Source organism: Rhinatrema bivittatum, chromosome 7, assembly GCF_901001135.1.
Source record: "Rhinatrema bivittatum chromosome 7, aRhiBiv1.1, whole genome shotgun sequence".
In the NCBI taxonomy this organism is placed as follows: Eukaryota; Metazoa; Chordata; class Amphibia; order Gymnophiona; family Rhinatrematidae; genus Rhinatrema; species Rhinatrema bivittatum.
The window spans coordinates 198,462,473-198,486,599 of NC_042621.1; the positions used below are offsets into that span (position 1 = coordinate 198,462,473).

Here is a 24,127-nt window from a genome sequence, read left to right on the forward strand (position 1 = left end):
GGTCAGAGCATCCACACATTGACTGAGCCAGCTGCTTGGTCCGATGATGTTATTGGGTCTGGACTGCATGCTTTACCCCCTCACCACTGACGCTGCTAAATCCCACCCATCCTCCCATTTTTATTTATATGTGACAGATATTTTCTTAGAGTACAATACTGAATGGAATAAATGGTGACCACAGCTTCATTTGGTCGTACCCATGACGACAGAAGGCCCAGGAGGGAGATGGTGCTTTAGGACCCATCAGGACCATTTGACATGCCACAACCAAACAATGTCACAGTCCTTCCAAGACTCAGTACTACAGGGTGATAGTAGGTGTGGTTAGTTACAATAAGTCTGACTAAGACTGTATTAGTGTACATGGCAAGCTTTTTGTAACTAGCACCTACTCTTTTTTATGTTTAATTGTTGCAGCAATTGGGGTGCCAGAATACCTGAGTCTGGGTATGTCTCTAGTTCTGGGAGACTGCTAGATAACAGCACTGTAACTTCACAGGCATGGCCAGGATCTGGCTGTTGCCAGGGTTGGTGTAGCCCTGGTAAGGTGGCAAGACAAGATCCTGGCATGATACAGAGAGCTGTCCACCTTGCTTGCTCAAGGCAGGCCCCCTAATATTGTCCTGTAGTGCTGCATCTTGGAAGGACTAGGACTTTGCTTGCTTGTGGCATGTCAAGTGGTCCTGATGGGTCCTAAAGCGCCTTCTCCCTCCTAGTCTTCCATCATCATGGGTATGACTCTGAAATTAGGAAGGCTCTGGTATTTAAGTATTAGTTATGTTAATAAAGATGAGGTCACAATTTATTTCATTCAAGATCAGTGTCTGAAAGCCTTTATTATATAAGTTTACTCTGTGTACTTGAATGGGAGGAGGAGGTACCTGCTATTCCCTTTCATGTAAATTCTTTCAGCTTTCCACAGCCTTTGTTTCGTTGTTTGCCATTTGTGAATTATGAGGTGCTTTAGGCTGCGGCGCCATATATAAATCTTGAATAAATAATATATTGATCATTTTGTTCTTTTCTGTAACAAAGAACATAGTAAAGCTTGCCCTTAGTATTGGAATAACTACATACTCGGAACTTGTAATGAGACAAATTTCAACTTTTTCACATGTAAGCAAAATGAATATCCAAATCATCTTACTTTGACTAGAAAATACCACAAAGTTTTTGAACTATATTGTATTCTAGCAATACAGCTTTTTAAAGATTTTGCAGAAATAGTTAAAGCATCTTAGCCAACTATAGTATGAACATAACATTTTTTTTTTAACTGAATGGCATTCAATTTTTAAAGTTTTTTTTAAATTTTGAACTTACTTCAAACAAGTATGGCTCAGGTCACAGCCTGTGCTGTTTTCAACAGTAAAGTTCCAAATGTTGCTGACTCATTTTTAGTTGAAAAAATACTGTTAGTGTCGTCATTTGAAGTTTAATATAGAATGATGGCTGGTTGCCTCACTAATGTGGAGGTCTGAAGCAATGACCAAAATAGTAGGATAAATATTACATTTATAATAACGACAGTAAGGGGAAAGGCAACTAAATTTTTCTTTCTCTGTGGGAAATGACATGGTCTAAGAGCTTGTTCAATGCTTCTCATTGTTAGATTTGTTTAAACAAGCAAGTACTAAAAATATTTCTCAGTGTTTTGTTTGTATATCACAATATGCCTGCTGTTTTAAAGCTTTATGTAATGAAGCAGTATTTGGCATCTTACATTTTTATTATGAATATTAGTGAATCTTGTTTCCAAATCAACTCACTAAAATAACTGAGGTTCTAGCTTGAGGTATAGAAGTGCACTAATAATAATTTGCCAGCATTAGATTCTAATAAGTATGGAATTTTCCATAATTGTTAAAATGATCCACGAAGTAAGTTTTTAAATTTTTCCTGTCAGTACCAGGGCTGATTTAGCCATGCTGTCTAGGACGTCCTCCAGTGGCCTCGAGGCAGAGCTTCTCCTAGCAGTTACAGAGCTTTTCTCTGTGCGGCTGCACACTTCTTCCTGCATGATCTAGTGGCCCTCTTCTCCTCAGTCTGTTTCTTCTGAGCCGCCATCCGCACGCGGAGTATTTTTCTCCTGACTTTCCCTCAGAGATTTTCTTCGTCCAACGGACAAAACAGCACTTTTCAGTGCTAATATGGGGCCAAAACCCCTTGGCTTCAAGTACTGCCAGTGTGGCAAGGTGATGTCGATCACCAGACACTACTACCGTTATATCTGTGGGCCCGGATCACGACCAGTTGGTGTGCCACGACTGGTCTCATGTCACCACGAGCTCAGGGAAGAGAGCGACTACTATTATGCCCTGCAATCGGAGCGATTCTTCTCCCACTCTTCACCTGGGCTAAACCTGGATCGCCCTGAGAAGTGGAAGAGGGTCTCCTCGCTGGGGCCGCAGGGTAAGGGCACCAAGAACCAAAAGATGTTTAACTCCACAGTGCTCCCCCCACTTCAGAACTTGCCAAGGAGAGTGGGCTTGGATAATGCGACGCAGGGCTGGGAGCCGGAGTGCTGGCCACCCGACACAGCACCAAAGGCGTCAAAGTAGACGCAGGGATCCATGAGCGCCAATCATCCGAAGGCATTGACGCTGGCATTGACGCAGGCGTCTAAATCCGAGCACACAAGCATGCATCGGGAAACTGACACATCCAAGGGTGCTCAGCCAAAGCCTCACACATCAGTAAGGCGCCGACGCACTGAAATCCTAAGTTGTCGATACTGGTGAGTTCTGGTCAGCACAGAGCCATAGGAGCGCACAAACATTGGCAGCCTAAGGGGCATGACGTGCGGGGACAGATACAGGACCCTCAGATGATCTTCACCTTGGAAGAAATGCATGAAATGGGATTCTCAGGTATAGCGTCGCTTTCAGACTACCCGGACTCAGGTTTTGTCCACCTCCTCACAGAGGGTTTACTCAGACATCTCCTCTGTCTCCATGCAAAAGAGGATGTCCCCACAGATGCAGGAACTGCTCACAAAACGCACCAAGGTTCCTCAAGAGACGGGCCCTTGCAACCACTGCTTGCAGGGGCTGGGCCTGGATACACTGTTCGCTGCCATATCCCGTATGTCGTTATGGTACAGCACACAACCCTAAGTTAGGGGTAAAGCATTTGAAGTCTCTGGCTCAGTTAGCTCCAGCAGGGAAGAGTCTGGTGGAACAGGCATCAGATTTCCGCAGTCTCACGGGGCTCTTCGCATCCTGGAGTCAGTTGGACATGAGCATCAGCCTGCGTCTTCAGAAGAAGGCCCTCCAGAGGACGAACCCCCTGCTCAGCATCAGTGGGAGACTGTTCAGCAGGCAGGGAAATTTATTTATTTTATTTTATTTATTTAAAGGCTTTTATATACCGGAGTTCATGCACTAGTGCATACCACTTCGGTTTACACGGAACAAGGAACAGAAAATTACATCAAACAGATTGAACAATTAAACAAATATACAATTACATCCAACAATTGGGTATAAATAACATGGCTAACTTAGTAGGAACTTAGAGTTAGAGGTGAAGGAGAGAAATAGTACCAAGTGGTAATAGAACAATGTTAATAGCTAAATAATAAATATAAATAGTAAATACAAGTTCTTATAATAAATACAGGTGTTTACAGATTACAGTCTTCAAGAAAAGTTTACGTCTACAGAATAGGGTTAAGTAAATAAGAACTGGCGGTTATTTCTATAGGAGTGAAGACTCCACAGCCACAGTGCTCTCGGCTAAGCTCACACTCTGAGGCCTCACCTCCCAGCTCTCCGGGATCTTCCACTGGGGTGCCATCAGACCTGCCGGAGGAACCACCAGAGCCCTCCTTCCCGCCGGAATATCTTTCATACTCTAAGTTCATTGAGAAGGTGGGAGTGAAGTTCAACATAGAGACCAGGAAAGTACTAGACCCAAGGGCAGACATCCTGGGCATTTTAAAGATCTTTGAGGTTCTAGCCAAACTGACAGCGCTGCCCTCGCACAGTGTACTGGATGCGGTCTTGGAAAAGACTTGGGAGTCCCTTTCTCAAGCCTGGTGATTTCCAGGAAAACAGATTTAAAGTTCAGGATGAGGAGATCACTCTACTACACTGCTCCACAGCTCCTGCATGCCTTCATCATGGTGGAATCCGCTATGAAGAAGGCTAAAAAGACAAGACTCCACTCGAACATGCCTCTGGGTAAAGACAATCATTACCTGGACGATTTTGGAAAGTGATCCTTTCAATCCACTATGCTGGGAGCCAAGATACAAGTGACAAAGAAACCCCTTGGTACGTGGTTTTTTTGTAAGGTTGCTATTGATAGTTCCCGTATTTTGTTTTATTTCCTTTTTCAAACTTTAACTTACAATTGGCAATTTTTAAATTGTTTGTGCTTTTATTTCCCGATGTGCGGTCTGACCCACCATTCATTTGTACAAGTCCTTTATCAGGTACTTATCTTATCTTCTAAATGCTGATTGCTGCCGCTGTTGATAGATTCAGTGCCGCTCGCCCGACAATGGCCATGTTTCGGCAGCACTCTACTTGTTTCAGGGGCCTCGGGGAAATGCCCCTGAAGATAAGTACCAGATAAAGGACTTGTACAAGTGAATGGTGGGTCAGACCGCACATCGGGAAATAAAAGCATAAACAATTTAAAAATTGCCAATTGTAAGTTAAAGTTTGAAAAAGGAAATAAAACAAAATACGGGAGCTATCAATAGCAACCGCACAAAAAAACCACGTACCAAGGGGTTTCCTTGTCACTTGGAGGTTGAAGATTGGTTATATTAAGGAAACGAGGTTGGTTAGTGAATAGGGGAGCCAAGATACAGCAACACCAGTTCTACATAACGCAGTATCTTTACGAATGCCTCTATTCGGGGAGAGTTGTTCGGCACTAAATTACCACAACAACTACTGGATATGGAAGAAGGGTTACAACGCCTTCTCTGTACCATCTATGAATTGTTTGCAACGTCATCCCATGCCTCCTTTTCTGCATAGCGGCTCGTCGGCTAGCCTGGTTGAGAGCCAGCACTAGTGGAGAAGACAGGCATGAGAAGCTGGTGGACCTACCTTGCAAGGGGGATAATCTCTTTGGCAACAAGTTACAGGAAACAGTCTCGCAACTAAAGGAACAGAACGTGGCAGTTTTGTCCCTAGCCTCTCCAGCAGACTACTCAACGGGCACGAGGAGGTATTACCCGACCTACCGTAAACCCAGTTTCCAGAGCATCTGTACTGCTCCTACCTCCCATACAGGGCCCCGGTGTTCCAGCAGCAACAGAGAGGCAGGGCCAGAGGCCAACAACAGCAGCGGCAACCATCAACTCCCACCCCGAAACCCCCACAAAGGGCTAGATTTTAAAAGCCCTGCGCGCGTAAATCCTCCCGGATACTCGCACGCCGGCGCGCCTAAAGGCCCGGGACGCGCGCTAGTCCCGAGGCTTCATAAAAGGGGCGGGAGGGGGGGCATGTCTGGGGGTCAGGGGGTGGTCCGGGGCGGGTCCGGGGGCATGGCGATGGGCCGGGAGGGCGGTATCGAGTCCCCCCGCACTGCGGCCTGTGCCGGGGGATGCGAGGCGGCGCACGCAAGTTACGCCTGCTTGAAGCGGGCATAACTTGCCCAACAAAAGGGTAGGGAGGGGATTTAGGTAGGGCCAGGGGGTGGGTTAGATAGGGGAAGGGAGGGGAAGGTGGGGGGACGCGGAAGGAAAGTTCCCTCAGAGGCCACTCCGATTTCGGAGCGGTCTCGGAGGGAATGGAGGCAGGCTGCTCGGCGCGCGCAGGCTGCCGATTTTGCACAGGCTTGCATGCGCCGACCCCGGATTTAATAAAATCGGGCGTACTTTTGTTCATTCCGGATGTACCTCTCAGGTTTTAAGACTGGCGAGCTCACCCCCGTCAATCCCGGTGGGGAGTAGAGCAGCACAGTTATTCAATTCCTAGTCTGCGATAATATCTGACCGATGGGTGCTGGACATTTATTTGCAGGAATTACCATCTCAAATTCAAGCACACTCCTTTGCTTCCCCGTCTAGCTGATTTTTTTCACAGGCATAACTCCTGTGAACAGTTAACTGCACTGCTTGCCCAGCAGGCCATGCAAGTAGTATTACCACACCAACGGAACAAAGTGTTCCCCATACTTCCTCATCCTCAAAATGTCGGGTGGCCTCCGCCCAATCTTGGACTTAAGGGAGCTCAACAAATTCCTTCACAAGGAGAAATTCAAGTTGATATCCCTAAATTCTATCCTTCCCTTCCTACAATCCAACAATTGAATGTGATCGCTGGATCTCAAGGATGCCTACTCCCGCATTCCCATGCACCGCTCTTCGTGGCAGTACCTGTGCTTCCGGTCTAATGGGCAGCACTACCAATAAAAGATGCTCTTCTTTGGACTGTCCTCTGCGCCCAGAGTATTCACCAAATGCCTAGCAGTAGCGGTGGCCAACCTCTGACAAAAGGGGGTCCAACTATTTCCCTAACTAAACTATTGGTTACTGGTAGCATCAGATAAACTGACCCTCAGGTAGCAGCTGAGGGTTACGATCAATTGTTTACAAGCACTCTGATTTGTAATCACCTACAAAAAGTCCAGCCTCCAGCTGACTAAAGTCCTTCAGTTCATTGGAGCAAGGATAGATTTGGTAAAGAGGAAAACATTCCTGCTAGAGGACAGGGCAGGGACCCTCTGCACACTGGCCAGACAATTACAAGCCTCTACACAGCCTTCGACCCATCAGGTCCTTGCCATCATGGGACACATGGCGGCAGCGATTTACGTGGTGCCACATACTATCTTACAGGTTGCAAGTGCTTTGTCTGCAGTAGGGCCTCAAGGCTCAGTGGACACAATTCCTTCAACTCTTGTTGGACACAGTATGCCTCATCCAAGCCCTGTGGAGGGATATAGCCTGATGGCTGCCACCAATGGGGTGCCCTATTCTGGACTCCAGTGCATGAGTTATTCCTCACCACAGACTCTTCAAACAGAGGATGGGGAGCCCACCTCTGTCATCTTCAGATGCAGGATTTATGGTCAGTGGGGGAGCACACTGAACAAATAAACCTCCTAAAACTGAGAGGAATTCGAAATGCCCTTCTCACCTTTGTCAACCAAGTTCAGGGCAAGAACATCATGGTTCACACGTACAGCCATGTTCTATATAAACAAGGAAGGAGGGTCAGGCTCATGGATACTATGCAAGGAGGCGATTTGCATTCTGGAATGGGCGGTCAGACATTCCATCTCATTGCAGGTCACCTACCTACAGAACTCAAAAGCGCCATCATCAAACCCAATCTCGATCACACGTTATTAAATAAATACAGACCCATCTCTAACCTACCATTGATCGCGAAATTAATCGAAAAAGTTATTCAAAAACAATTATCCAACTATCTCGACTTGAATAATAATCTTTCCAACACAATTTGGCTTCAGGAAGCACTTCAATACCGAAACATTGCTGATTGCATTAACAGATACAGTACTGAAAGGTTTTGATAGTGGGCAAAGTTATTTTTTTAGTGCTTTTAGACTTATCAGCGGCCTTTGACACAGTTGATCACAATATCCTATGTACCAGACTAAGCAAAATAGGGATTTCCTACATGAATGCTCATTTCAAGTAAAAATTAAAAACACAATCTCTGATAAGATCCCTCTAGAAACAGGAGTCCCTCAGGGATCTGTCCTCTCAGCAACTTTGTTTAATGTATACCTATTACCAGTATGTTTGCTGGCAGGATTAGATTAAACTTTTATATCTATGCCGATGATCAGTTTTTGGTACCTATAGATGACACACTTAATATTATTTCTATATATCTTAAGGCCCTAAAGCAATTATCACTAAATATGGAAAAAAAATGAAATAATGTTGTTAGAACGAAAACTGAAAAATGATGAAATCTCCCCTTTAAACTTTGAGAACACAGTAAAGATTAAACCATCAACTTCTGTCAGAGACCTCGGCATTACATTAGAAACAGATGTCAGCTTTAAAAAACACATTTCTGCTAAGCTAAAAGAAGGATATCATAAACTTATTTTATGAAGACTAAAACCACTGCTAGAAAAAAAATAACTTCAGACTGTCCTACAATTGTTAATTCTATCCAATGTAGACTATTGCTTTTGGGATTCCCGGCCTCCATAACCCGGCCACTACAGGTATTACAAAATGCAGCTGCCAGAATTCTGACAGGAAGCAAAAAACACGACCACATAACACCAACAATGATTTCTCTGCATTGGTTACCTATTGTATATCGTTCTCAATATAAAACGGCATGCATTTTGCATAAAATAATTTATGGCGAACAAACCGAATGGTTAAATTGTGCTATCCGATTACATGTGCCTCAAAGGAACCTTAGATCAGCAAACAAATGTCTGACAATTCCTACTGTAAAATCTGTCAGGTGTGCAGGTTAGAGAGAGAGCAGTATCGATCGCAGGCCCGAAGCTGTGGAATTCCCTGCCAGTAGAACTGAGACTCCAAACAGATGCCAAAAAATTCAAATCTGATTTAAAACTCGGTTATTTAACTGTGCTTATACTAGCTCTAGTTAATTTTTTAATCCTAAATCTTTTCAGTACACTATATTTTAAAATAACAGATTAAGATTTTATTGTCCTTAGTTTTTAGTAATTTATTTAATTGATATTAAGACTTATTTTAGATTGTTTTGATAATTTTAGCACTGTTTCAGAATTAAGCATTGCTCTTTTAACCTTTTAAGATTGTATTGTGTATTTTATATTCTATGTTTTTATATTGTTCATTGTAAACCGATGTGATGGATTCCTGATACGTCTGCATACAAAAAAAGTGTTTACTGAACCAGAAGGTGGGGTGCCCCAAGCATGGACCTGATTGCAACAGTGAACAGGAAGGTGCACAAATTCTGCTGCATGTTTCTGAGTCCAGAGAGATCAGCACAGGACGCCTTCCTCATTCAGTGGTCAGGGAGCCTTCTCTGTGCTTATCCACCAATCCCGTTTCTGTCTTGTACAATTCAAAAGTGCCTAGAGGATGTCGACGACCTAATCCTAATAGCCCCAGCGTGACCATGTCAACCATGGTACGCGTATCTGGTTCAACTGTCGATAGCTCCTCCCATACCGCTGGGAGGCAGAGCGGATCTACTATTGCAGGACTGGGGTTTGCTGCTACATGCCATACAATCCTTGCTTCATCTTACAGCCTGGAGATTGAAAGGACAATCCTAAGTAAGCTTGGGGTGTTGACTGACATCCAAAATGTCTTGATATCTTCATGCAAGGGTTCCACAAGGAAGAATTATCAGCTGAAGTGGCATCGCTATTCTGCCTGGTGCAGACTCCATCAAGTGGACTCATTCTCCTGTTCACCAGAAACCCTACTGGATTACTTTCACATGCTTTACCAGTCTGGTCTAGCTACGGCTTCCGTATGGGTCCATGTCAGTGCTATAGCAGCAGTACAACGGCCTCCCAATGTCGACTCACCCACTAGACTCTCATTTTATGAAAGGTCTCTTGCACCTCAGACCCCCAGTGACCAAACTTCCAATCCCTGGGATCTGTATCTGGTGTTAAAACAGCTTGTGCTGCCACCCTTCAAACCACTGGACAGTTGCCACATGAAATATTTAACCTGGAAGGTGGTATTTCTGGTTGTTTTGACTTCTGCCAGGAGAGTTAGTGAATTGCAGGCTTTAGTGCACTACCCCCTCTTATCTGCAGTTCTACCATGACAAGGTGACCTTTCAAACCCACCCTTCCTTCTTGCCCAGAGTGGTTTCAGCATTCCACCTAAACCAGACTATCACTCTGCCAATGTTTTTTTCCAAAACCGCACAGCAATGGTAGAGTGTGCCTTCTGCATACCCTGGACTGCAAAAGAGCGTTAGCGTACTACAAGCGGAGAATGCATGCTGAACACAGGACTTTGCAGCTTTTTGTCTCCTTTAATCCTAATGCACCTGGTCTTCCATTTGCAAAGAGAACCATCTCAAATTGGATTTCTCAATGCATCCAGTTTTGCTGTTCTAAGCATTCAACATCACTCCCTAGCAAGGTTAAGGCACATCAAGTCTGAGTGGTAGCTACCTCAATCGCTCACCTTTGCAGGATATCATTACTGGAAATTTCATAGTGAAACACTGCAACAAAACCTTCAAGAAGAACTCAAGAACATGGACTTAACAAACACAGAAACAGCCACAATCTCCTGTCTCAACATGACCAAAGCCGTAACTGACAAAATAAACCCAACCATTATAAAATATTAGAAATCCTAAACACCAAAATCAATGGTATAATGACAACATAAGATCAGCCAAACACGATCTCAGAAAAAAAGAGAGAGACTGGCACAAGAACAAAACTGCCACATTACTCAACGCTTTCCGATCCCAATTAGCAAATTACAAAAAGCTGATCCACAATGCAAAAAAAAAATTCTACTCTACCAAAATATATAAATATCAACAGAACCCCAGAATGCTATTCAACATCGTTCAAAACCTCACCAAATCTCCAAGCGAAATGAGAACACCTTCCAGCACAAGCAAAAGCAATAACTTTGCGGAATACTTCACTGACAAAATAAAAAAACTAATAAACAACTCCAACATCACCACCACCCAAAATCCATCATCATCTCGCAAAATAAACTCTACTTGGCACAACTTTGACTACGCTTCCACACTGGAAATCAAAAAAATAATCAAAAAAATGAATCAAGCAAACCATCCCACCGATAAGTATCCTCATACAAACTATCAAATTGATTGAGACTTCAATAAACAAAACAATAACTGAAATAGTTAACCTCTCCCTCACCGAAGGGAAATACCCGGATTGTCTAAAATCAGCAATCAAACCTTTATTAAAAAAGAACAACCTAGACCCAGAGAATATTCAGAACTATAGACCCATATCAAACTTACCCTTCATAGCAAAGATCATTGAAAAAATCGTACACTCCCAACTATCTGACCACATTGAAATGAATAACATATTTCACCCCTCGCAATTTGGATTCAGAAGAAATTTAAGCACTGAATCATTACTATTGTCTCTAAACGACACAGTACTTCAAGGATTCGATAAAGAAAAAAGTTACATATTAATCCTTTTGGATTTATCAGCTGCATTCGACACAGTCAACCATGCTATCTTACTTGACAGACTATCCGAAATTGGAGCTACGGGAACCACACTAAAATGGTTCACCTCCTACTTGTATAACAGAAGCTTCCAAGTAATATACAATAACAACCTATCGAACAAGATAAATCTAAACACAGGAGTCCCACAAGGATCTGCCCTGTCAGCAACACTTTTCAACATATATCTACTACCGATCTGTCATATACTGGATCGCCTAGGACTGCCCCACTTCCTATACGCTGACGACATCCAAATCCTAGTCCCAATACAGAATACAATGGAAGAAACTTACAAGAATATTATCAGCTATCTCGCAGAAATCAGACAAATGCCTTGACACCATAAAACTCATAATAAACATAGAGAAAACTGAACTAATCATCCTGGAAAAAAAAAGTCTCAATCTCCCATGCAACCACTCAAAACAGAAGACCCTAAAATACTTATCTCTCTAGTCAGCCACGCTCGAAACCTAGGAATAACCATAGACAAAGAACTATCATACAAAACCCACATAACAAACAAAATCAAAGAAGGATACCACAAACTATTCACACTCAGACGGCTCAAACCTTTCCTTACAAAGGAGGATTTCAGAACAGTCCTACAACTATTCATTTTTTCCAACCTAGACTACTGCAATGCCTTACTCCTCGGCCTACCTATTTCTACCATCCGACCACTACAAATACTACAGAACACAGCCGCAAGAATTCTTACAGGAACAAAGAAACACAAGTATATCACACCAACCCTCATCTCCCTACACTGGCTCCCAATAAAATACAGAATAGAATATAAAGTCCTAACAATCCTCTACAAAATAATCACAGGACAGCAAAACTACTGGTTGAGCAAATACATTGAACCCCATGCTCCAAAAAAGAACCTACGATCAACGAACAAAGGCCTCCTCAAAATCCCTCAAGTAAGATCCACTCATCTGAACACCACTCGTGAAAGAGCTATATCCATTGCCAGCCCTGTCCTATGGAACTCATTACCAATCAAAATAAGAACGCAACCTAACATCAAAACCTTTAAAAAAAAAATAAATAAATAAAATTTGAAAACCTGGCTTTTCACCAAAGCATATGCAAATGACATCCATCAACACAACCAGACTCCCACGCAACCAACCTCCAAGAAAATCCACAGCCTCAGTGCAACACTAGAACACCTAAGACAACACTAGAACACCTAAGACTACGTTCAACGCCACATATAAGGGTAGACCCACACATTATTCTTAAACTAAGATACAAACTATAGACTCCTTGAAGTAATCTCTGTTCAACTATTATGACGCAAAGATGTTTAGCTAATATGATTCATTCATTGTTTAACTAACATGATGTGAACCATTCTGATGGCAAAACCGAAGGATGGTATACAAAACATAATAAATAAAATAAAATTTGCAAAGCTGCCACATAGTTTTCGCTGCATACCTTCACATCTCATTACTGCCTGGTCCAACAGATGTCCTCAGATGCAGCACCAGGTTCGACAGTTTTAGACCACTGCATGTGGTGAGGACATTCCATGGCTGCTGTCCACGGTAAGATAGGTTGGGCTCATAGTAGTTAAAGCAGAAAGGAAGAGGCAGAAGGCCATCAGTGTGCGAGATGCAACCTGATGACTGGGGATTCCCAGACAGTATGGCTAGTTCAGCCCTGCTATCAATGGGGAAAAAAGCTAGTTTGCTTACTGTAAACGGTGTTTTCCGTAAATAGCAGGTTGAATTAGCCATGTGGACCCGCTCGCCTCTCTGGACAGCCCACTTCAGCATCCACTACAGATGGTTGTTTGCTATGATACAGACTGAGGGGAAGAGGGGCGCTAGATCACATGGGAAGATGCGCAAAGCCGCACAGAGCAAAACTCTAACTTCTACAGAAAACACCGTATATGGTAAGAAAACTTGCTTTTACTGAATTATATCTGTTGTGCATATAGGTTGTGGTTCCTGAACTTTTCTGTTTGGACCCCATTTCTGATATGTTGTATAGCAGATTGATGAAGGGTGATATAATGCTGATTTCAGATTCAAATCGTAATGTTTTCTTAAGTTTGTAAACCTTTCTTCACTAGTCTGAAACCTTGAAGCATTTGTACATTTGAAAGTTTGTGATATGGGTATTGTTAGTTGTATTAATGCTGTAGAAAATTTTGTGTAATTGCTTTTCACAGCTTGGATGCTGAAAGCCTAAAATGCTTTACTATCTGATGCCTTGACTTTTTTTTTTTGTTAGGTTCCAGAAGCCTCATTATTGATTCTTATCGCAAGTTTTCTGAGATGCTAATTGTGTAGGAACTGTAATATGAATTTGAAAGCACTGCAGTGTGAAATATGAGAAGAAACTGTACACAAAATTCACTGATTCTAAAACAAAGCATAGGTCAATCTGTAAATCCATTTATATAGAAAGATGTTGATGATTTGACACATTTTAAACAATTCAGTTAGCAAAATATAACCAGCAGACTTTAGTGACCTGAGAGTTCTTTCTTTAATGACATCCAAGCGCAAGGCCCATGTTTTCCATATGACAGAAGGGATTTTCTGAAAACACATCTGTTCTTATTAATCACAATGCTATGTAAACAAAGTAAATAAAAACTTCCTTATTGTCCCACCAGAAAAGTCCAAATGGATGAATTTGCTTCCTTACTTAGCAGATGGAGGCAGAGCAACAACTGTTTTGATTTAATCCTTTACAGGGAAGTATGCCACCTTCAGCTTCTCAATATTTCTCCAGCAGATGGCAGAGGTGCAGTCCTGCAGTTGGATATTTTAGAGGACAAATTGCTCCTGGGAAGGTTTTTGGTCCTTGGTCATTCACATGCTGATAGAGTAGGAGTGAACAGGGGGGTTGGTGGCCTTCAACTACCTTCATTGCTGTTGTGAAGGGAGTCTGAAAGCCAGTGGCCCTCTTTTCTCTCCTCTGGATCTCCTTATCCCCATCTGGTCCCTTCTTTCTGGGAACCTGTTGATCAGAGGCTAGATCCTCAAATACCCTAAAGTGGTAGTTGGATGAAGAATGCTACTAAGGGAAATACCCTTTTGTTCTTTCTGTCTAGGATGTAGTTTGTGGTACAAGAAAAATGAGGCTGCCTTGATTTTTCAGGGGGTCTTTTAGCAGAGGAGTCTTTTGAGGAACGGAGGTAAAGAGTATTTATTTTATTTAAATCAATTTATATTCCACCAATCCACAGATCTTGGTGGATTACAATAATACATACATAATCATGGGTGAACAAAGATCATCATAATGCATACTAGTCACAATAACAAATTACTTAACTACAAAAACATTTATCATACATGACCTACAGAAACAGAGATCACTCAGACATACAAACAATACCTGCCATTCATGGAGAGACACCAATGCCTGCCTAGTAGGTAACTGGAGAGAATTTAAGAAGGAAATGCCAAGAAAAAGAAATACGCTTTAAGGATTTTCCTAAAGCATAGCAGGTCCTTCACTGCCCTGATTTCTTCGGGTAAATTATTCCACAGAGTGGGCCAGCAATTCTAAACATCGAGTTTTTTGATTCAGTAAACAATTTCTAAAAGACATTGGGATGATGAATGGAGTAACTGGTCTAGCTGATAAGTGAGAACTGCAGATGCATTGCAGGGCAGGATCCCAGATTATGTTGGACTTTGAAAACCAAAGAATGAGCTTTGAATTTAATCTGCCATCGGACTGGTAACCAATGTTTTTGTGGAACATTTCCTTTATTTCTCTTAGCTACTCAGGATGGCTGCTCCCATAAAGACCGGGAAATGATGCAGTGTAGGTGGCAGCTGCCGCAAAACTGTCCATGGTGGGCCTGTGCAGAGATTGCTTTCAGAGAGTGAGACAGAGAACCTCCCTCCACCCTGAGGAAACTGATTTATGGGGGTCCATGGATTCCCTGGCAGTGAACTCTGATGTAAGCTCTGCCGGGAGGGACCTGGCAAAGGCAAGTGCAGGAGCCATCTTTGATTCTAGCACTAGCAGCTGGAGAGAGCTTCTCAGAGACTCTGTCTCCTGCTGGGGGCGCCCTATGTCTTTGAGCCCTATTCCCAGTCAATGACTCCAAAAGACCATATTCCCACAGTTTTTGGTGGCCCCCTTCTTGCCAGAGTTTGTAGTGCTTATGTATCAAGCTTTTTAAATTAAAAATGGCTCCATTCCATTTCGCTCCAATTTGGGTCTTCCTGTTTCCTTTATTGCTCCCAGGGTCCCTTCCAAGCCTAAGAAGGCTAAGTGAAAGTCTAATCCCAATTTGGAAGTAGCCTCTGAGTTTTGAGATCAGATTCTCTAATGGAACTGGCTACTAAAGAAGTCAGTGAGCCAAAAGAGGATCCTCTGGAGTAGAGGGAAGTGAGATGATCCGCTTGTGGTCCATTTATTTAAGGAAGGAGAATTACTTGCTATGATAACCAGAGTGATGGCAGTGTTTGGTGTGGTGCCCACCCCAGAGTGTGAGAATTCAAGTTTGGAAGGTCTTGCTAAGGCCTTTTGATGAGCAGCGTGGTGAAGGCTTTGGTTCTGACAGATTGGGAGACTCCAGATGAGGGAATGAATGTAGACTGAGCTGTGGTCAAACTTACCCCTCCCTGATGAGGCAGTGGAACATTTAAAGTTCCCCAAAGTGGATGCCCTAGTTTCTCCTTCACAAAAAGAACCATGATCTCAGCTGAGGAGTACAGCTCTTAAAGTTCCTTAGGATAGAAATATGGGCCATAGAGTGACTAATTGGGTTAGAAAATGGTTGACTGTGAGGTGACAAAAGGAAGTAGTAAATTAAGTTCACTTTATGGAAGGAGGTGTTACTAGCTGTGTGCTTTTCAACATTTAGCTGTGTGTCCTTTTCAACATTTTTATGAGCAACATTTCCAAAGGATTATCTGGAAAGGCTTGCTTTTTGCTGATACCAAAATCTGCAACTGGATAGACAGCCAGGAAGGTGTAGAAAATATGAAGTGGGATCTAGCAAGCTTGAGGGAATGGTCTAGGGTCTGGCATCTAAGATTTAATGCTAAAAAATAGTTGGGCATTTAGGTTACAAAAATCCAAGGGAGAGGTACAACATAAGCAGTGAAATTGTAAGTACGAAAGCAGAGTGGAATGTGAGGGTAATCGTATCTAGTAACTGTAAGGTGGCCAGATGGATAAAGTGACTGCAAAAGCCAGAAAGATGCTTGGCTGCATAGGGAGAGGAATGGTTAGCAGAAAAGAGGTGATACTGCCTCTGTTTAAGTTTCTGGTGAGTCCTCATTTCTAAGTGCAGTTCTGGAGACTGCACCTTCAAAATGATATAAACTGTTTGGAGTCATTCCAGAGGATGGCTACTAAAATGGTCAGTGATCTTCATTCTAAGGCATAAGGGGACAGACTTAAATATCTAAGCATGTATACCCCTAGAGGAAAGGTGGAATAAGGAATATGTGATAGAGACATTTAAATACCTCCAAAGTTTCCATACACAGGAGGAAAACCTCTTTAAAAGGAAAGGAGTCACTAGAACAAGGGATAATGAGATGAGGGTGAAAGGGAATAGACTCAGGAGAAATTTTAGGATTTATTTCTTTTCAGAGAGCGTAGTGAATGTATGGAACAGCCTCTCCATGGAGGTGGTGGAGACACAGTATCTGATTTCAAGAAAGAATAAGATAAAAACATGGGAACACTGAAAGAGTAATAAAAATTGTAAACTGAATTAGTTGGTGGATGGGCGGACTAGATAGGCCACATGATCTTTTTCTGCCTTCACATTTCTAAGTTTCTTAAGCAAGTCTTTGAGGTTGTTGCCTTGGGTACTTTGGGCAGTGATTATGTAGTAGTTTTCTGTTGCAGGCCTGTTTATGCTGGGTACTACAGATCTTAGTGAGCCGTATGGAAGAGGGGCTAACATCACAGGAGGCTGATAGACTGGAAGCTGTCTTGTAATGCCCTCTCTGATTTAATTGGAACCCTGGTGGGGGGATGGCAGCATCTGTCGGCCATACTCCTGCTTTAGTTGTGTAATTGGTTAGTGGACGTGTCTTCCAAGACTAGGTTGAGCAAGCTGCCCTTCCAGGGAAAGCTTCTCTTTGGAGAGGATTTAGAGAAATTAGTGAAGCTCTTGGGAGTGAATAAGTCACATTCAAATTGCCTGACGATAAGACCAAGAGTTCCTTCAGAGGGCTTTCTAATGGGCTCAAATTCAGAAAGATGAGGTATTTCTGGCTGGGTAAAGGATCATCCTCTAGGTTCATGCCAGAAACAGGTCTCACTCCTTTTGGACAGGCAAGAGGAACTCAAGGGATGGTAGAAGTGCAGGGGGCACAGGAGTTTGAGTGTGCAACAAGGAGCAGAGAGTTCACTCCTTGATTCAAAGAATTTGGGGTCGATTTGACCCAGCTTTATGGGCGTGGGCCTGCATTACATCAGACTAGTGAGTCCTCTCAATTGTAAGAGAAGACTATGTCTTAGAATTTTCAAGACAGATGCCGAACACTTTTATGATTTCCCCTTGTCATTCGCCATTGAAGAGAGAGGTGGTAAGAGTAACTCTGGATTGCCGCCTTCAGTTAGTAATGGTGGTGGTTCTGGTTTCAAAGCAAGAGTGGGGACAAGGGAGATGTTCCGTTTACTTCATGGTTCCTAAAAAGGAGAGTAATTTCTGATCTATTAACTTTTAAAGTAGGTGAATGAAGCATAAGAGTTCCTCATTTCCAGATGGAAACGTGGTCAGAAAAGGAGAATTTTTTGCCTGGATCTCTCCAAAGATTCTCAGATTTCAGGTTTGCAATCCTGGGAAGTCAGTTTCAGTTTCAGGCTCTTCCATTTGACCTTGTGACCACTCTGAGGATGTTTTCCAAGGTGATGGTAGTGAAGCAGCCACCCTGTGTAAAGCAGGGCGAATTTGAGCAATCGATAAGAGTAATGGCTAGCAATCTTCAGAGTAGCTCAGTTTTTACGAGACCTGGGTGGTAATGCACTTTGCCAAGAGCAAGTTGGAAATTACTCATAGTATATGGTAGCCCTGTTCAATACTCAGGTGTTTATGACTTCTGAGAGAATGGATAAGCTTAAAGATTGAGTCAGCATCCAGAGCTTGGGCTTATATTCTGGTGCTAGGATTAATGGCAGCAACCTTGGCTCTCGTGTCTTGGTCCAGAGCGCATGTGTGTCCCTTACCGAGTGCACTCCTCTTCTGTTGGAGCCCTTATTCGCAGGATTATGAGAGAAGTTGGTTCTTCTGAAACAGGATGATGCAATATCACATGCGTAAAATCGTGCATCCAAATTGGGCACCCCTTTTTTCAATGTGTGCCTAGGAAAAGTGGATGTGCGCACGTTGCTATATTTTAATGAGCTGCCGCGTTAAGGACACATTCAGCTAAAATTTTAGGTCCTTAGTGCTCAAAAGGTTTTTCCCGCCTCAAATATCTCACACACACAATATACATGCAAGCCTGCAGCGTGAATGTTGTGCGCCCAGAAAGTTTTGGTTTTGTAATTGAGCCCTTATGCTTTTCCCCTAATTTTAAATACTGCAAACAGTAGAACTTATTGCAACGATACTAAGTCGTAGGAATCACAAAGTCCAGTTTTTTTTTTTATGTGGTTTTGACTCACAGTATGACTTCATGTCTTCTCTGGGGCTGGTATTAAATTTGCCACGTTAAAAAGGGTGTGTTGGTTGACCACTGATTTTCTTTGCATCGGGGAGGGGGGTAATGGCTAATAGCCGCATTTACATATGAAGAATGCTATTAGCTACACATTTAGATGTGTTTGGATGCGCTAATCCCTTTATTGCATCAGGTGTTAGTGTAGCGCATCCAAAACACTTGTCCAACCGTGGGTTAACCTATGGGTTAGGCTGAGCATTGGCCCCTCTGAATTGGCAGCTGTCAGTTTGAAACCTGGACAAGAGAATGGACTTGAAAGCTCTGGATCACATTGCTTTTATGACCAATGCTTGTCTCAAGTAGTTAGGGAGCGCATTGTCAAGCTCAGATGGCTCAGGGACTGGACTACTACAAAAACCTGGTGGTCATCAACAGGCTAAAGCAAGGGTGATAGGGATGGCTCTGTAAGAGTTTTATTGATCAAAGGGAGAGTGGTAAGACTGATTTCAGACAATATCATGGCAGTGGTGTATGTGAACAGACCATAGGGAACCAGAAATTGAGCGGTATCCCAGGAAGTGAGTCTTCTATTCAGGTGGGTGGAGGGTTATCTTTAGACTTTTTCAGTGTCTTATTGTGGGCGTGGACAATGGCCAAGCGGATTTTCTGAGTTGTCATACCCTAGATTCCGGAGAGTGGGAATTAGCAGATCAGTTGTTGCAATTATTCTGGACAAGGGGAATGCCTGTTAATGGATCTCAAGGCTTCAAGGCTGAATGCCAAGGTACCTTGTTTTTTCAGTTGGAGAGAAGCAGGCACTTAGAGTCTGGATAATTTGTCTCAGAAGTGGCCATCAGGAGATTTGCTTTGTGTGCCAGCATGGCCAATGACTGGAAGAGTCATTCAGAAGATAGATATCAAGAGTTGGTGGTCCTGATAGCTCCAGATTGGCCTGATGTCTTTGGTATGCAGACTCATAGGAACACTCTGAGATTCGACCCCAGTCATGGGTTGTTGCACCTAGGTCCACTTGTGTTGGATAAGGTGATTGCCTTTTGTCTTCTGGCCTTGTTATTAAAAAGAATAGGCTAAGGAGTAGAGGATAATTGAATGAGGTGGCTGCTAAGGTCTGGAAGGTTTTTGAAGATTGGGTGACAAGGCAGTTTTTCCCCTTTTAAAGCACTGGTACGACTGATAGTTTCTTTTATAGAAAAAGGATTAGGGAAAGGTCTGGCATTTAATTCCCTCAAGATGCAATTGGCTGCCACTATCTCCTGTTGTGAGAGACTACAAGCAGTCTCTTATCAGTCCATCCAGATAATTCATGTTTTTTGAAGGGAGGTGAACATCAGTCCGAAAGTCCTTTCTGTTTCGGGATCTTAATATGGTTTTGACAGCCTTATGTAAGCCTCATTTTGAATTCATTAAGGATTTACTGTGAAGGATTTGACTCTCAGAACAGTATATTTGGTAGCATATTTTCAGCTAGACGTATTTTGGTGCTTCAGGTTTTATCTTGTTGATCTTTTTGTAAGATGGTTGGACAGTGGGGTCTCAATTTGGACAGTTTCGTCCTTTTTGCCAAAAAAGGTGGTTTCTCCTTTCCAATTAGATCAATCAGTGGAACCACCTTTCTTTAGAAAACAAAGATTTCTAAATGTCCGTAGAGGAGTTCTCAGATATTTGAATGACATTCTTTCAGGTGGTCGGATCATTTGTTCATTATCTTTAATGGTCAAAGGAAAGGAGAAGCAGGCACAAAGGTCACATTAGCTAGTTTGCGCAAAGAAGCTATTGCCTCAATGTTCCTCATAAAGGATCAGGTGGTGTCAGAGGGACTTAAGGCACATTCAGCCTCTTGGGTGTAACGGCACTTACTCCTGCCTGTTGAAATTTGCAAGATAGGTACTTGGGCTTCCTTACATAATTTTTCCAGACATTACAGCTTGGATATTTAGGCCTGGAGTCTGCCTCCTTTGGGGCAGGCTTATTAGGCATCCTTCCAATGTAAGGGCGGCTCAAGTACATCCTATGTGTCTGGATTGGTCTGGTGGGATGATAACGAAGGAAAAATGTGGCTTTTACCTGCTAATTTTCTTCAAATCCTATCAGACCAGTCCAGGATTCCATCCAATTATATTCAGCCTGTAGCCTATTTTATGGTATATATATTATAATCCCTTAAAGATCTGAATTTATTATGGAAGATTTTGCTGCTTCTATTCATGTTTTAGAATTTGGGCACAGTTGGGGTTAATTTAAGCTCTCTGCTTGATAAGGTGAAGTTTTGTATTTTAAAGTGATGTGTGCTTTGATATAGAAATATTGAGAAGCTGCGGGTGGCACACTTCCTTATAAGGGGTGACATTTTGACTCCATATGTTGGTAGGGGAGCAAAGAAAGAGAGAAAATTAGTTAAGAACCAAATTTTTCTATTTTGAACTTGGTCTTTCCAAAAATTGCATTTGTTTTAAGTTATTGGATAAACTATATAATTTTGTTAATTTGGTAATCTTAAGTTTTCTGTACTCAACTTTTATCTATTTTCAGTAAGGAGGCCAGACCAGATTTTCAGCTGAAGCTGGAATTGTATAGCTGCTGCATTGAAGATTCATCTATAACAAACACCCCTAAGAAACTTGCCAGGAAACTTAGAACATCAGTTGGCAAATCTGCTGGCAATAAACTCAGCCTGGAAGGAGGAGACTCCGATATTTTCCTGTCCTCCATTCCATCCACACTGTGAGCAAGTTCATTTGACATGTTTGATTTTGCTAAGAAATCATGGGGGTAAATTTAAATTGCTTGGATAGTTTGCAGACCTGCAATCTAATTTTCATAGGGAAACTTACTTTATTGCAGGTGCAAAGTCCACATTGTATGAATCAGCCATAACATGGGTAATGTCATCCAGTGGCGTCGACACAGACCCAGATTTTGGAGCTCAGATAAAATCATTCTGAGCATGAGTGGGAGTTCTCATACATGGATGCTGTTTCTTCAGCTCACCAGTCTGAGATACTGTATGGATGTATTCCCAGGCTGTCTCTGTTTGGCCTTGCATTTTTCAGCCTTGTATTTTTTTTTTTCACTTTGTCTTAATTCTTATTTTGCCATTGCCACATTGGGAGTCACCACCCAGGAAAAGGATCTAGGTGTTAAGAAAATAAATAGAATACTAGGGATTATTAGGAACAGAATGGAAAATTAAAACAGAATATCGTAATAGCTCTGTATCACTCCATGGTGTGATCACATCTCAAGTATTGGGTGCAATTCTGGTCACCGCCTCTCAAAAAAAAAAAAAATCTGAATTAGAAAAGGTACAGGGAAGGGTGACCAAAATGATAAAGAGAATGGAAAGATTCCTCTATGAAAGGTTAGGCTCTTAAGCTTGAAGAAGAGAAAGCTGAGACGAGGTATATTAAGAACATGTCATACTGGGTAAGACCAAGGGTCCATCAAGCCCAGCATCCTGTTTCTAACAGTGGCCAATCCAGGCCATAAGTACCTGGCAAGTACCCAAAAACTAAATCTATCCCATGCTACTGAAGCTAGTAATAGCAGTGGCTATTTTCTAAGTCAACTTGATTAATAGGTAATGGACTTCTCCAAGAACTTATCCAAACCTTTTTTTAAACCCAGCTACACTAACTGCACTAACCACATCCCCTGGCAACAAATTCCAGAGTTTCATTTTGCGTTGAGTGAAAAAAGAACATCTCCAATTAGTTTTAAATGTGCTACATGCTAACTTCATGGAGTTCCCCAGTCCTATTATCCTAAAGAGTAAAGAACTGATTCACATTTACCTGTTCTAGACCTCTCATGATTTTAAACATCTCTATCATATCCCCCCTCAGACGTCTCTTCTCCAAGCTGAACAGTCCTAACCTCTTTATAGTCTTTCCTCATAGGGGAGCTGTTCCATCCCCTTTATCATTTTGGTCACCCTTCTTTGTACCTTCTCCATCGCAACTATATCTTTTTGAGATGCGGAGACCAGAATTGTACACCGTATTCAAGGTGCAGTCTCACCATGGAGTGATACAGAGGCATTATGACATTTCCCATTTTATTCACCATTCTCTTCCTAATAATTCCTAACATTGTTTGCTTTTTTGACTGCACAGCACACTGAGGTGACTATTTCAGTGTATTATCCACTATGATGCCTATATCTCTTTCCTGGGTGGTAGCTCCTAATATGGAACCTAACATCGTGTAACTATAGAGTGGGTCATTTTTCCCTATATGCATCACCTTGCACTTGTCCACATTAAATTTCATTTGCCATTTGGATGCCCAATTTTCCAGTCTCACAAGATCTTCCTGCAATTTATCACAATCCGCTTGTGATTTAACTACTCTGAATAATTTTGTATCTGCAAATTTGATTACCTCACTCATCGTATTCTTTCCAGATCATTTATAAATATATTGAAAAGCACGGGTGCCAGTACAGATTCCTGAGGCACTCCACTGCCCACCCCTTCCACTGAGAAAATTGTCCATGTAATCCTACTCTCTATTTCCTGTCTTTTAACCAGTTTGTAATCCACGAAAGGACATCACCTCCTATCCCATGACTTTTTAGTTTTCATAGAAGCCTCTCATGAGGGACTTTGTTAAACGCCTTCTGAAAATCCAAATACACTACATCTACCGGTTCACCTTTATCTACATGTTTATTAACCCCTTCAAAAAAAAATGAAGCAGATTTGTTAGGCAAGATTTCCCTTGGGTAAATCCATGTTGACTGTGTCCTATTAAATCCGTGCCGTACTCCATCTTATGTGTAGCCCATGTGTGTGGACTAACATCCTGCTGTCCTAGTAGAACATCTGTACAGGTAAACAACTCTGCTTTCCTTCCCTTAACACCATTCCTGGGTCCACCCCTTTTGACCACAGCTAAATATGTACATGCTGTGAAAGAACAAATAGTATGTATACCACTGAGAGAAGGGCAATTTTTACATCCTAAAGAATTTAGCTAGGTAGCAACTTATTTATATTCCTTTGAAAATTGTCATCAAAATGTATGGTAATATAATTTTGTTATGGGGGAAGTTACAAAGATGAAAAATATTTATTTGTTAAATTTAGTACTAGACATACAATTTATTTTCCAGTGATTTATAATGAAAATGTTTTCTTTACAAGTTCATAGCTTAAATTATTGAGTGTAATTCTTTTTGTATCTAAAGATGTAAAGTCTGTGAGAGGGATCCATTGAATTTTTGGGTCTCCCAACATTAAGAGTATGACAAGGGGTGGCCAACTCTGGTCCTCAAGAGACGCATACAGGTTAGGCTTTCAGGATATCCACAATGAATATGTATAT

The 24,127-nt window shown here is 42.2% G+C and overlaps 1 protein-coding gene across 1 annotated transcript in view; it reads left to right on the forward strand.

The window, feature by feature from the left end:
- The window catches only part of RTKN2 (rhotekin 2), a 197,841-nt gene that overhangs the window by 104,805 nt on the left and 68,909 nt on the right, over nucleotides 1–24,127 (forward strand). The window contains exon 6 of the mRNA XM_029609740.1: nucleotides 21,332–21,523. Coding sequence (XP_029465600.1) covers nucleotides 21,332–21,523 — 192 coding nt within the window. The remainder of the gene's footprint in view (nucleotides 1–21,331; nucleotides 21,524–24,127) is intronic.